This window comes from Pieris rapae, chromosome 15 (genome assembly GCF_905147795.1).
Source record: "Pieris rapae chromosome 15, ilPieRapa1.1, whole genome shotgun sequence".
Classification (NCBI taxonomy): Eukaryota; Metazoa; Arthropoda; class Insecta; order Lepidoptera; family Pieridae; genus Pieris; species Pieris rapae.
Window position 1 is genome coordinate 10,104,515 of NC_059523.1, and position 16,428 is coordinate 10,120,942.

Here is a 16,428-nt window from a genome sequence, read left to right on the forward strand (position 1 = left end):
CCACGTAATTAAATGAATTCTTTACGATTTGTAAAGCATGAACCTGTATTTCGTCGAAAACATGTTAGAAGATTCTCAGAGGCTCTTGGACCGTGGGGTTCAAGAGCACATGCGCCAATTAATAATTTACTCCAGACCTTGAGCTTTCCTGGCTCAATGAATAAGTATCGTAATACAATGGGGAAATGCTACCAGCGTTATAGTTATAGTACACAGCAATAAATATAAAACTTTATAAAATTTGTTTTAATTTACTATTTATTATTTTTTATTATGGGTAAGAATATTGTAAATATTGTATATTTTTGTGTGAAATAAATATACAAACATGAAAACTAAAAAGTATACTTTATTATGAGACGACGATATTGATGACGCGGCTAACTTCGTTCCGCCGAATAGTCGTATAATATGGTGATAACTTAAGTGAAACTTAATTTAGGATTTCATTTAATATAAAGTAACATTAATTTAACTTTGCAAATACTGAAATTTCTATTGCTTGGCATTGCGAAAGAAGAATGGCAGCTTTACATTAAGCCTCTTCCCTCTAGAGCCAATATACTAATATAAATTACACATATCACATGATCAAGATCAAAGCCTGGTTATGCATCTCATAGTTCTCCTCAAGATTGGAATTTCTTAACCTGACACGAATTCGATGTAGAATTATGCGTAGTTTAATTAATTAACAACTGTAAAATGTAATAACTTATGCAATATTTTATTACTTTTTCTGCTATTCGAAGCGGAGAAGAATCCACCGAAAAAGATAAAACTAACATCGGTCCAGCCGATCTTGAGTATTAACACGACTTTGTTTTAAATATTAAGATTTGTTGAGAGATTACACATAAATGATGAAAATTATGTTTCATCTGTCACCCTATAACCGTTAATATTGGCGTAATGTTTTGGTAAAACTGCAATTCAATAAATCGATAATGTTTTGATAGACATGTGTAACTGCGCTGCGCAGATGTCGGGATCGAACACCTGCGCAGGGTCAGTAGTGAAGCAGCTTGCGATAACATTAATGTTTGTGTTATAACAATTGGTCTACTGTGCGTCGCGTATTGTCAAGTATATCCTATGATTTATTACCAATACATGTTTCACGTACCGTTCTTTGGGAGCTTGTTTACCTATACAGGACAATTTAGAATTAGAAACCAATCTTACTTAGGGTCCTTTAAGACAAAAGAGAGACCTCTGGATTAACCAGTATCCATGGGCGGCTTAATATTACTTAACTTCAGATAAGCCTTCAGCCCGTTTGCCCCCTAAATGAAATATATTAAAACAATGCGTAAGAGACATTCTTAATTAAATACGTCTCAGAGTGGATTACAACGAGTAATTGAAGTAAAATTTAAGTAAGATGATTTTTTTCCTTCTTAATCTATACAAATATTATAAAGACTAAAAATTTGTATGTAATGTTTGTAACGAATTGACACATAAAGTACTGGACCGATTTTTTAAATTATTTCACCATTTTAATACTACATCATCACTGATTAATGTAGGCTATTTTAATTGCAGGATCCCTATTAAAAATTACATTAATGTGACCCAAGGTGTAAAAAATGCCTATAAAATATCTTTCATTGCATGCGCTACAAAAACTATTGATAATAGAACAAAAAAATGTTCCACAATATTAAAGAAAATTAATTAAGCAAATATATGTCTAGACGTGCGAAGCTGGGTCGGGCCGCTAGTGATTTATAAACGGCTAAGTAGGATGAAACTTAAATTAAAATTATGTTTATAAAATTTAGTCTAAGAAAGCGTGTAAGGAGGAGCAACACGCTAGCTGCAGAGTAAAGTGTAAGAGTGCGATCGATATTGGCGCGCCTTCGACGATATTTGCATTGCTTTGTAAAACTAAAAGCTTTGTAGATCGTGTAATCTATTTTTTACAATTATACCGCGTATTCTTTAAGAAATTATCAACTTACAGACCTGACTGATTTTTTTTAAATTTATTAAACAAATAATTAATTAATAAGTATATTTTCTCATGTAAGTGAATCGTAACCGTAATATCGGCTCATCAGCAGATGAACCGAGTTCCAAGTTTACGATTCTGGAAAATTAGACTTTTGTTTTGAAAGTATGTGCATTATATGTCTTTAAATCAATCTAAATCAAAATACGTTTATTCAGTTAAGATGCGTCTTAGGGCGTGCTTATGAATGTCAAAAACGTGTACAAAATTCGCGAAAGAGCAAGAATTAGCCATCCCTAAAATTTCCCAATGACTGAAAGCTTATCATGGCGAATAATTTACCGAATTTTGTTCACTTTTTTATTCTTTTTGTCAGAGAAAAATCGTTAAATAAAAGTGTTTACTAGCCCATACAAGGATATTATTCTGAATAAAAGAATGTTTCTGGAGAAATGCAAGTTTGAGATACGAATACTGCTCTTTGTTTTGAATAAAACACCACTTGGTCCTGAAGCTGGATAAATGTTTTTCTTACGAATAACTTTACGTTGTCTAGCTTTGAAAAAAATAAATAATATTTTAACTATAAACATATGTATGAAATATAGTAAAGGCGATTCTTTAAACAAGTTCAAAATTTTTGTTTGTGGCTTGGGAAGTAATGTCAATAAAATAACTAATTCGTGTTATTTATCGTCAGGCGGCTCCGAGAGTATAATGTAGTATTCATGGTGAGGCCTCGATGGCAGTAGATTGCGGTTTCTTTGTTCTACTTTCCGTATCAACCTGCGCGTCAGTCACTACTCTCCCATGTATTTATTATCATTTGTGTCCCGTTTTACAGTCACGTGATATTTTGACATAAATTTATTGGTCGGATGAAAATCCCTACTTTTACTTAACGTGTTCGCAGACTGGAAAAGTATTACTTCGTCCACGTAATGCTCGGTCAGGAGATGGGGGTCAGAGTGATCCCCTGTCCCCGGGGAACCATCGAGCGTTGCACTGGGAATGTAACGACGTCTACACTACATCTCATCTAATGTTAGGGAATTGTTTAGAGCATCGAGACTATTACCTTTTTTTAATATTTAATAAGTAAAGTAACCTTTTCTATTACAATACTGTATTTTTTATGTAATACTAGTGACCCGCCCCAGCTTCGCACGAACAAAAAAAAGTTATTGTGGGTTATCCATAAGAGATAGAGAAGAGATATCATCACGGACTTTTCTGTAGATCTTTTCAATATGTACAATACTTTGTGCATTTTTTTGATAAAACTCGTAGGGTTCAGCCTGCGTTTGCAATGTAAGCGGAAAAAATGTAATTATTTACGGCATTACATTAGAAACCTCAAAAGTAACAGTTTCTCTCCAGTATTTAATGGATGTTATTATACATATAAACCTTTCTCTTGAATCACTCTATTTATTTAAAAAAACCGCATCAAAATCCGTTGCGTAGTTTCAACGATTAATTTAAGCATACAAAGAGACATAGGGACAGAGAAAGCGACTTTGTATTATACTATGTAGTGATGATGATTATGCTACAGTTTTATTTTGAGACGTTTTGTTGTTGAAAGGCCGGCAACGCATTCGCGAGCCCTCTGGCATTGAGAGTGTCCATGGGCGACGGTATCACTTAACATCAGGTGAGCTTCCTGCCTGTTTGCCCCCTGTTCTATAAAAACAAGGTCTTTCCGATCAAGTGGTCGAATTCGTCCGAGTAATGAATATCGTTGTAAACACATGAAGTATCGCAATACTTGCCACCACAAAGCTCCCCTCTATTTGGGTACTTCACAACAAAACACTCCGCGGCGATGTTTTTGAACTACCGTCAATATAATTTAGATAAGTGCTTGCACTCGAATATTGTGTCGAGAGTTTTAACTTGATTGCACCAACTCCTCATAGCCTTTATATATATATAATATATATATACACCTACCATTATTATACCATTTGAAAATAAATGTGCTAGCTGTCAACGAAACGGCAAGCACTTGTCGGAACTTGGAAATATGTCAAGTAACATCAATTGAGTATAGTATGTTCTTGTATATATTTAGCACATTTGGCTCCTGTTACGTCATACTTGTGACACTTTCATGTTCTATTTAAAATATGTGAAAAAAAAGGTCACCTTAATAATAACAAGATGATTTTAATTACACGCAAAACACTGTCTTTTATTACTTTACTAAAGACGCTGTTAACGCTTTTCGCTGTAGGTTGTCTCTCTTTTTTTTATAGAACAGGGGGCAAACGGGCAGGAGGCTCACCTGATGTTAAGTAATACCGCGGCCCATGGACACTCTCAATGCCAGAGGGCTCGCGAGTGCGTTGCCGGAAAACCTCTCTTTCTCTACGTTCTAGTAATATTAATAATATTGATTATTATATGTACAATTGACACGTTAATAAATGTCACATCGCAAAAAATTTATGTGAGCTCAACTTGCCAGTCGTGCTTGTATTCTGCTAGTTATGAATTTTAAGCTGAAATTATTTCACTTCGCGATAGGTTTACAAAGTCACCAGGGAACCAAAGAGTCCTTTATCCTTCGGAAGCTGAACCGGGAAGTAGTCAAACAGCTCAAGTGTAGAGTGTATTGTTGGTCGGAACCGACAATGCTCCGTGACCGCATTGTGACAACTTATAATTGCCTTCGCAAACTCAACTATCGACTATCGATTTCAATTTTCATCCGAGAAAAGATCCGTACTATCATTATTTCAAAGGAGGCAAATGATTCTTCGAAAACATTTTGCGTAGAAATTATTTATAGATGCCTATTTAATCTGAGAGTGCAATTATTTAATATATTACCGTCTCATATTCGAAATATTAACGTGTCAATTCCCTTTTCAATAAGAATTTAAAAGGGCTTTAGTACACATCACAATGAACCCAGAAGACTAAAATTAGGATTTCTGATGACTATCATGAATTTGGGAATGAAAAATTATAATTTTGTAATGAGGGAAAAAGTTATACATATACCTAAACGTTATTTCGTAAGATAATCCAGTCATTCTCCATTTACCGTATTAAGTTTTGTACCTTCGTCTTCACAGATTTTAAAATTTCATTCATTCAAATTGATTCAAAGTTATATAAATTTCTATTTTTCATTATTATTATTACTGTGCACCTTAAGAATATTGCAAATACTGTATATCTGTGTATAGGAAGGACTAATTATGTATATTTCAGTTAGATTAGTAACATTTTACGTTAGAGAATAATATTATATAAATTTACTTCATACACAATTCTAGTATTGCTATTTAGCATTTTTACTAAACATTATCGTTTATTGCTATTCATGACAATCAAATATACAGTATTTAAAACTTTCTTAACCTACATAGTAAAAATAAAAATAATTACAAATTAATAAAAAAGAAAGTCAAAATAAATTTATGTTTTGTGCCTGTACCTTTAACGCCGGCAGAATTTCCTCTCTGTATTGCGATACTTATTCGTTGAGCGAGAAAAGCACCAGAATTCTCATTTTTATATGTAAATATCATTGGTAATACAGCATGAATATAATATGCAATGGCATGACAATTTCATCAGACAATATAATCTCGCATTTCTCTTGAAAAGTTGATACGCCATTTACGAAATAACCCAATTCCTACGGAATCTCTTGGAATCAGATTCGAATGAAATAGTGTCTGGGAGTCAACGTATCTTCTGCAATGTTACCCAATAGTTAATATAAATAAGAAAAGGCAATTACGTGAATATTGTGATCGAGTGAACACGTGCACCGGTAATGATCTCGGGCACCCCACACCCTCGCACTGCACCAACATTTGTTATAGGGCTCCACAAATATATTTTAATTCGTTTTGTTGAATAACCAAATTAAGGGTATCCATTTACTCCGAAAATTAAAAAAAAAATATGAATGAAGTGTTTTGTATGTATCTCATTTATCTATCTTATTTATTTATATATACATTCTAAAACAATGCGTATGCCTAAAAATACAAGAATATATGACATATCACAATATTAACACACACACACACATAAATTACATAAAACATAAGCATCAAAGGAAAAACCGAACAAACAATCACGATATACACGAGAATAAAACAAAACAAAATAATAATAATAACTAAAACTACAAAAAATTCAGTAATACACAAATAAAATGAAAACTTAACCACATTAAGAGCCTGGGTAAAATGTCGATTACACTTGCTGTCGGCATTTTACTTTAAAAGTTTGATATATGAGTCTTATGACTAGTACCTACGTACTTTGTAGAATTCATCACGGCGTACAGGCGGTCCAATATTATATAATATTGGACCGCCTCTACGCCGTGATGAATTCCTTTATTTTCTATGTTATAAAACTAGGGCTGCACGTCGAACGATCTATGGGTCATAAAGTCATTGGGGTGGGTTATGCACGTTGCATACTTTAATTGCATTCCCCGATGTCCTTTAGTTAAGCCAGATTAATGTTCTGTTTCTAACCAACATGATGCCGAAAGTTGTCGATGTAGTTGAAAAGATAGTGTTTACGAGACCCAAACTCAACAACTCTAGAAACATTTGAATGCTCAGTATATATAAAAATATGATATGTTCATGAATTACGATGTATTTGAACTCTAGACCCCTCGTAAATAAAGTAAATTTTCAAGTGAAGTTGATTTGAAGACCCCACCCCAAGATATTTCCTACTTTGTAACCCCGGCCAGGCCCTGAGGCGACACTGTGTTCATTAAAAATATTTGATGATACGAAAAATTCAATATTGGGGCTCATTTATTATTGTTAACGGACTGTTAAAGGATGACTTTGTTATTATATTTGATTAGGAATCTGTCGTTTATTTTATAGATTAGTTATATACTCGTTCTTACATATAAATACTCTAGAATACGAGATAAAATGTGTAACATTAAAGTTCAAGGGACTCCCATCGTGTTTTCAATTAGCGTATTTTTTGTGCGTTTCTTTTTGTTTTGCTTAACTTAAGATATTAATTTAAATTGTATGAGGATAAGGAAAGCACTCAAGAAGTTTTATCGCAATGAATTTAATAAATAATTATACTTCTTAACTCTAAATAATCCCCAATAGCTTTTTAAATGTTTCAAGACCTGTTTATTACAAAAATATCTATAATTAGACTTTTTGTGATTACTGTGTTGTCGACAAACAAGCGTGAATGTTTGATGATGATAATATTAATGAGATGTTAATCAGGGACTTGTTTACATGACTATAGAAATCAGTTCTATTTTGTGCTGCAATGGTTTTTATAGCATGGTCTCATGAGTCAAGACAGATTTAATTCTCTTTAATTAAGCTGGTAATCGTTGTCGTCTAGACATCGTTCTTTTTATTTCCAATCTTACTGAAAACGGCTTAGTGGACAGAAAAAGGAGAGGAACCCAGAAACTTGGGAAGGTGAAATAAAAGAGCAGAGGTGGGAAAATAGTAAAGATGATGAGAAACAAATGGAAGAATTTGGTGGCTTCACTCCTTCGGTGGTGTACTAGTGTTGATCATAATAGCATAAACTTAATTAGTTAATTTTCTTTATTTCATTTTTAGCAAGAGATTTCTGTCGAGACTTTTTCATTCCAGACCGCTATAGAGATTTAAATTAATTAATATATTGAATATTTAGACCAAAAGTCCAATGATCTGAGCCGCTATTGCCGCGTCTAGTTGAGAGGTGCTCGTGCTATAAACTTCATTCAGGTCAACGCATATATTTCCTATTAAAAGTATTAAATATTTATTACTTTTTATATTAACCGTAGGTATTGAACGAAGAGCGGTTCGAATAGGCGAACACAAATCACTCGCCAGCTTGTGCTCTTAGCGTTGCGTAGAGATGTGGGGGATGTAATTTTACTGCAGTTACCATGGAGAGTGTTCAGAGGGATTGTTCGGATTAATACCCGTAGCTGAATTTCACCAATGGACGTCGAGGCAGAATACGAAATTCCACTCACACCAAATACCACTGATAAATCATAAAAATTAAATAAATCTTTGAAACGATTTTCTTGAACAATGAATGCATCAGTTATTAAATTTCCAAAATTGTTTTCAATTTCTTATTATTATTAAAATGAAAAGTTTGCTGGACATGATCCAATTACAAAATGTTTAAGCATCGCTCACTGCGCGACACTCAATTAGCTCGCTCGTTTGTCACTCTGACGCGTGACGTCATCGTCGTCACTCTGCGGGACACTGCACAGATGCAGTTTAATAACGTTAGAGACAAGTGACTCAATTGATAACGGTTGCTAAAATGTTAGGGAGATCGCGCTAATTCTCTTCATCTTTGATTATGTTCCCTTTGCAGTAGAGACTCCTGAGGTGCAGGTTGGAGTGCACTTGAAGATTTAAGTTGGTGCCTGATTACCCCAGAGCTGGTGCTTTCCTCGCTCGAAAACTAAGTATTGTTATCTCACACTGTTCTCGGCCGTTTTCAATATCCGATACAGAGATTTGCTATATTTTTTTAAATAGTTCCTGAACTACAAGTAAAGTAAATTTAATTGGGAACCCGTTTCCCTCTTAAAAGGATCAGGAAGAGTATTAAAAAGGTCGTCACACCCTGACAAAAACGCGATAAAAACGATTATCCGTACGTAAGGTAGTATTTAGTCTAGGGTTGGCAGATTATAATCTCAGAACTTATTTATAATAAATAATTTATATTTAGTTACAAGTTTTTATCCTCACTGTTTTAACCAAGTAATATTTGGTAATCAGTTTAATTATATCGCTAATTAGATATCTTAAAAAGCCAACTCTATCGGCCCTACGTGGAACAAATGTATAAGGACATCATTAGCTCTAACTAACGCAAAGTTGCGCGGTGAGTTCTTCAGACTTTAACAAAAAAAGCCTATCAGATGAAACTTCTAGACTGGAATTATTATCTAGTTTTTATAAATGCTGTCACCGCATCACTATCGACATTAATCAAATGCCACTGCTAAGTTGACCATAGACACCTAAATCACTCGCGGGAATTAATAAAATATAGAGGCGGCCTACTTCTAGAAATGAAGCTAACCACTTGGGGCCGGCCTCTGTACTCTGTTTAATATTATAATGAAATTAGTATAGCAAGTTGGGACTCGTAACTTCTAAAACCCAATCTCGGTTAATTTGCCTAACGTGGGTACAGTCCATATAGAACGTTAGTAGTGTTTACTCAGCCCCTACATTTAATTTAATTATAAATATTCAGTGACGCGACTAAGTTTTTTAGATTTACGTATCTGAAACCTCTATGCCTGACATACGCCATAAACTATTTGGGATGGCAAGCCGGTTTCCTCACTATGTTTTCCTTCACCGTTCGAGTGAATGTTAATTGCGCACATAAAAAGAGAGTCCATTGGTGCAGCCGGGGATCAAACTTACGATTCTAGGGATTAGATCGGCACACTGAATCCACTAAGCCAGAAGTACTGTTATTTTATTTACCGAGACACCGATTGGGTCAAATATCGATCGTGCCGCGCTTCTTTTACCGCGATAAAACTCTGTTTTTTATCCAAGCCACGTGGTAAGTGCTATTGTGTGGGTACAATTAAAAACAGGGAGATTCCATTTAAAAAATGCGGGTACACAAAGAAACTTTAATTTTCACTCAAATATCTATTTTAGTTTCAACTGCAAACTGCTAGGGATTCTAATTAACACTTGAAAGTTAAAATAAAACGGAAAAGGCTGCTACGACGTATTCGTGATACAGAAGCTATCTCGCAGTCTTAGCTATCTTTGCGTCACAATTTTGACTAAATCTGCGGACCTAAGTGCTTGGCTACCACATAAATCCACGTGCTAAATGTAGCTGTGCACTTGAGTGACATACATTCTTCAGCTGTGTGTTTGTATGTCAGTGTCAGGCGCCGGCTTAGCTTTGTTCTCTTTGTGATCGGAAATATCTGCTGCTTGAATAAATGGATTAATTTTATAGACGATTTATTTAATCAAACAAGAGGAATAATAAATTCCACTACTTGAAAATGGGCGGCACACATTGCAAGAGGACCAGAAATGTGGAGCGAAATGCTACTGGTGCCCAAGGTACAATAAACAATAAGGGGAAGGCAACTTAGAAAGTGGATAGACCAAATTAAAGAAACAGCAGGTGGTAAATGGCAGAGAGTGGGACACTGCAGAGGCCTTTGCGAAAAAAGGGCACAAATTGGACAGATATCTAAAAATAAAGAGATATAAATATAAATGGGTTTTAATGTAAAACTATCTGAAATAAAAGGCTATTATTATTAAATTACGTTTGATTATTAATGCATTAGAAATCATTCATTGAAATTTTAGACCATAGGTCACGTAAAGATCGAGGGTAATGTAAGATGCAAACGAGCGGTGAAGTTGTTTATGTATGGAATATCTGATGGAGGGTGAGCACGGCGACCTTCACGGGCCTCACAGTTTCAAGTGGTGCAAAGCTCGTGATTACCTGTATTATATTCTAATGGTATGATATGATCTCAGAACTGGATCGAGATCTTCAGAATCTTGTTATCGCATCTCAGGGACTGAATTCCCATTTCTTGTAATCTATAATAAATATTATGTATAAGAATATATAAAAAAATATGTATTGTAAAATTTGTCGATAAATGCGATATTTTCTTGACATCTAGATCTATTTACTAGGTTACTATATAAGTAATCTTCAAAAAAAGTGGGAATCTATTATGTCCGCGTTTAAGAGAATATTGGCAAGGAACGGAAATTTTCAAAAGAATCCTCCAATCAAAGTTAGTGTTGGTATAAGTTCTATTGTCTGTGGTAGTTGTCACAGATTCGCCGAGTGAGCATTTCAATGAGGCCATCGCTTTGTCGACACTTGCCCGGCTCATCTATTGGAGGACATTTATTAATTTTTTTGCTGGCGATCAGAATAAATTTGTTTATTGTTGGATGTTTATCGAAGAAGCTTGGAAATCATTTTAATTTAAAAAGTAACATGTTGGAGAGATCATTTGGCGTGACTCGAAACAGACGGCCGCTAACTAGGTCGATTACCACTCACGTGCCCTCTCGAGTCCACTCTCTGCACGGTACTGTGACTGACGTTCAGTTCCAATATTTCAATAACGTATCGACGTTATTGAGAACTTTCTTGATGTATTCGTATGTAATGACAAATATCGATGTGACTATTTATGATATGAAAGAAAAGAATAGATAAAATATAACATTAAGATTAATTGCGGTAGCAGAAGTCACAATTTAAAAAAAAACTGAAGTGGATGTGGGCGGGGCACATGGTTACAGGAACAGAAACGTGGAGCAAGAAAGTATCAAACTTGTGCCCAAAGTACAATAAACGCAAAAGAGGAAGAAAATTGGAAGGTTGACAGGATTTCGCCAAAAATCTAACACAAATCAGTTTTGTAAAAGTATCTGAAATAAAATGCTTAAATTATATGTAATGACAAAACGTTTGTACTTTTTAAATAAATTATACATAGTACATATAGGTTTCTTTCCATTAATATAGCCCAGTTCACCACTCGACGCAACAAACCGACTGTTTGTTGGCTATCAATATACATTGTGAATGACAGGTCCGGTCTGTCGTCCGCATCACCGGAACAAGCTGATTTATTGGTGTCTGATACCTATTGGGATATTTGAGCTTATTAAATCTATTTGAACATTTTGTTTAAAACTAACTGTTAATTTAGGAAATGCATTTAGATCAACATCGTGTAAGGTTTTTAGCAGCTCCAAGTAGAGCAATTCTGTGAAATGAAATGTATTAATTAGATCAAATTCAATCAACTATTGTCCCCGTAATTACACGCTGGGTTGAGCCGCACGAGTGGAAAGGTTACACACATGCGTGTTAGACTTCCAATTTAGAAATATATTTACTAAATAACGAAACGACCTTAGTTATATACTATGTTGACGATTTTGTCGTTTTCGGAGTGTTTTTTTTGACATTCAGTATCCGGTGCTTTGTATTGGACAATAGGAGCAGTGTTGGCTTGGTGGCTACTGCGCGTGGCCGCAGAGGACAGGGAGTTTTAACGGCTGATCGCGTGGCTGGATGCGGACGAGGCTAAGCTATCCTGCCTCGGACGATTGGTGGTGGCGCCGTGGGGTTTTAGTTGCACACTGCACAGTAGCGAGTCCCGCATAACCCAACCCTAGTCCTATATATGCATAACGAAAAAAAAAGTGGCTTCAGCGTGCAATTATATATAAATAATATATATTTATGAAAATGTTATATTTGTTTACAAAAATAATGATAAGTGTACTGCAATTTACCTATACTAGACTATATAAAGTTAGTAGTTATTTTTTGGGAAAAGGGATAAATAAACATATTTTATTTTACTTTATGTAAAGTGTGTATATAAAGTGTACAAATGATTGGGACGGTGGTGATGCTTGAATGGTGGAACTACGTCTAGCTGACTGTGTATATGTGTAGCACCCCAACGGAGTTGAAGCGGAACAAACACTTTATTATGCATATAGATCAGGGATCAATTTGGACACGCCTATATTCGAACATTGAGCAATGATGAAAACATTATAGCTAATTTAAGATCAGTGCCTGTAATTCGATACGGCGCTTCAAGCACAATTTTTTACGCGTTTTGCCACCTCTGGAAGGTTAATAATATACCTAATAGGTTAGTATTATATGGTTATTTTAAAGGATATTAACATCACTATGATAAATCATCCTGCTTTCTTCAAGAAATAATGAACCGAGATGTGATTTTATATGTTTAAAACTTATAATAAAATACACAAAGTCTAACGTTAGACAAAAAACTATAGCAATCAATCACCATGTAATATGATACCGAGGCAGTAGATGGAAATTAAATACAACAATTAATGGATCCCGGTAAAAGGAGAGTAAGAAGGCCAAAAAGAAGGTGGTCTGATTTGATAGAAATAGCATAAAAAACTGCCACACATCGCAGCTAACAACAATTGAAATTGGAATTTCAGGAAATGGAAATAACAAATGGCGTTATTATTATTAAATTCTAGTGATTAAATCGAACAAATACGTACGTAATAGAAAAAATAAATAAGATCTCTGAAACCTATGTTAAAAAACAAATATAAGTAAAGAATACAAGAAAACGCGCGTCCGGCCGAGGCCCAAGCCCACAAAAGCGTCAATTAACCCTTTCACGCATAACCCTGACTTGGGGCAGTTCAAATGTCTCCAGTCACTTAGGCTGAACACAATGCCCCTCGGAACCCAGCAGTCACATTGTTATTACAGTCCAGAGGCTTTTGTTATTGAAGTCACGCGAGAATCGGCTTTATTGTGACTATGCAAGGTGAATATTTCTGCGGTGAGGGTTTCACAAGGAATTGATGGTTTTGTGGTATTGAAGCTCAATTAATAATTCTCAAGTACTTACATATAATTTTCTATATTAATGCTACTTTTATAAACTTTTAGTATATTATTTACTTTAATAGATAAAACAGAACAATGCAATAATATAATAATTACGGCAAAATAATGGTTACTTACGAAGACACACAGCTGTATACACACAAGTATAAAAAAAATATTACTTCTTTCACTACATTCAAATCGAAGCTTAGTGAATGTGTTGAACAAAATTAAATTAACTTTTGATGTCATTTCTCATAATTAATTTTTATTCATGTCTTTGGTTTTAATTTTTAAGTTTTTTGTATGTAATATATATGTCGGTCAGACTACAATACATTGTTTACCTAAAGTATTATGCCTCATATAAAGTCTTTAAACCTAAGAGAGCAATTCTTAAAAGACAGGCAATACACTTGCGGGCCCTCTGGCATTGTGGGTGTCCATGGGCGGCGGTATCACTTTACATCCGGTAAGCCTCCTGCCTGTTTGCCTCCAGTGATATAAAAAGTAGAGAAAGCGAGAGCGTCCCAGAAACATTAATGATGTACGCACAGGCTTATTTATTTACACTTCGTTACAAAAAGAATCTTAGCCGAGGTGGATAAGTTAGCAATTCCTAGCGCAGATGCTTTTAAACATAGAATTAATATAATTTTCTGAAAGAATATTAAACAGATAAAACGAGGACGTTAATCTGTTTAATACATCGATGGACATTTATTTATTTATTAAGTCTACAACATCATATATATTACGAAATCTACTGATAATTTTATAAAATCTTCTATCATTATATTATGTACGACAATATATGCAAACATAAGTTTAGCAAAAAATAGAAACTAAAAAAAATACAATTAAAAACATATACAAGAGAAGACAAATACACAATAATATAAAATTACCAAGAATTTTTGGTATTTAAAGCAGAGACAAAAAAATAATCAGCAAAACAGCGTTCAACAACAAAACAATTAGGTTCGAAAAAGGCACCCAACAATGCTTTTTCTAAAACCGATCAGCCCACTACCGAAGATATCCATATATAGCTGTTTTCAATCCGTTAAAGTCGCGCTGAAATCAAACTCCTTTGGCAGAAGGAACTTGGGAAATATTGGTGATTGGTGAGATCTAGGGACTACAATTTTAATACCCTGTAAGAGGTCACTGCTCTGTATATGATTACATATTTAGCAATTTATGTAAGAAGGTAACACCGGCTAAAGTTCTCCGATCGTACTGTGAAAACATATTAATTTTTTTAAGTCGCATTAGGGTTAACGACAACCATTTTTTTGTTAAGGCTCTTCTGACATAATAGTACAGTAGTATTGTTATTTAATTCAAATCTGTTAATAAGTTAAAAAATAATCCTCTTCATAGGGTTGGCACTACGGCGACGTATTCGTTATGGCGTTGTCTCACTTCAGGAAGTACATATTGTATTGGTGTAGTTATTACTATTCGAAGGGCCTTAATTTAATATCACAAAATATTTTGATTAAGTTCTATAATAATTAAAGCGATCTGTTAACAAAAATCTCCGTTGAGTGGGCAGTGTCAGCCCTTTCCCAGCCTTAATTAGATTAGATCTGCTTCAAGTGAGATATTGAAGAACTTAATAGCTCCGGAATTCAATACGGGCCTTTTGTTCTGTATTGTAATCGTACGCAGCAGGAGGAAACGGTAAACAATAATTCATTCACATTTCACGTTATGTTATTCAAGGATTTATTGTCTGGGGTCAATCAGGCCAAGGTGAGAAAATTGCATGTTATTTATGTATTTATTTATGTTTTTGCGTTGTACGAGTGTGTGGAGTGATATTATAAACCACACCAAAACAGCTAAAACCGATTATAAAATTGTATTTTTAGTTTTTTCGAGAAATTTTTAAGGACAATGGGTTGTCTTATGATTCAGGTGGAGAGAAAGAGGAAGCGGTGGTGCGTCTGACAGCGGAGCCGGCCGATTGCGTCGTAGCAGCGGGTGAACGCGCCGTGCTCAGCTGCGCCGCCGCCTCGCCCGCTCGTGTCTCCTGGCGGTATAGCGCCCAGCACGCGCCCACACGCGACCACTCCCTGCCCCACACCGACACATATAGGTAATTGTCATTGTACGCGTATTCGACTTGATTTATGATTAAAGAAAATACTTAATAAATGAGGAACATTTCTTTATAATAATCAGATATCTAAAGGATTGAAGTTCATTCCAGAAAACAGGCTGCGAACGGATCTCTCGTGCTGGAGAGCATGTCGGCGGCACTGGCGGGACAGTACCAGTGCGTGGCCGCACTCGAAGGGGTCGGCGTCGTCGTGTCACGGGTCGCTACAGTGCACCTCGCCGGTGAGTCCCCGTCGACGCTCAATCGGCCGCCATATGTCGTCGAGCGGTCGACTGACGATCAGGTGTCGCGTTGCAGAAGTGCCGGAGCTGGCGGAGGTGGGAGGCGTGGTGGCCACGGTGGAGGGCGGCGTGGCGCTGCTGTCGTGCGGGCTGCGGCCGCCTCCTCGTCTCGCTCTGCGCGTGCTGCCGCCGCCCGGGGCTCCCGCCGCCGCCGACCGCCGAGTCTACGGAGCCGCCCGTCTGCACGCGCATCCGCCGCTGCTCAAGCTCAACGTGAGTACTGAAATACTCAAATATGAAACAATGAACGATTGGGCAATAAACATACTTCTCGGCGTACAGGTGACGTGGCTGAAGAACGGCGTGCCGGTGCGCATGGAGGCGGCGCGCGTGTCTCTGACGCCGAGCGGAGCGCTCGAGATCGACCCCGTGAAGCCGCACGACGCCGCGCGGTATCGATGTCGCGTCTCGTTGCAGTCGCCGCGCGACGCCCTCGCTCGGTCAGACTTACGCCAGCAGCTAGACGCATTACCATGTTCCTCTGCCGGAGTTTAACATTTGTGTGTTCCGCTTACAGCACGGGCAGCGAGATCGAGCTGCGGGTGAACACGGAGATCGCTAATCTGGAGGCGGCGCCGCGCTTCATCGCCACGCCGCAACCTGTCACCGTGATGGAAGGT

General features: G+C 36.3%; 1 protein-coding gene across 4 annotated transcripts in view; it reads left to right on the plus strand.

Annotated features, from left to right (window-relative positions):
- The window catches only part of LOC110995938 (netrin receptor DCC), a 42,717-nt gene that overhangs the window by 18,083 nt on the left and 8,206 nt on the right, over positions 1-16,428 (plus strand). For all 4 annotated transcript variants that reach the window (XM_022263364.2, XM_022263367.2, XM_022263365.2 and 1 more), the window contains exons 2-6: positions 15,323-15,503; positions 15,618-15,748; positions 15,825-16,021; positions 16,091-16,248; positions 16,326-16,426. In XM_022263364.2, coding sequence (XP_022119056.2) covers positions 15,323-15,503; positions 15,618-15,748; positions 15,825-16,021; positions 16,091-16,248; positions 16,326-16,426 — 768 coding nt within the window. The remainder of the gene's footprint in view (positions 1-15,322; positions 15,504-15,617; positions 15,749-15,824; positions 16,022-16,090; positions 16,249-16,325; positions 16,427-16,428) is intronic.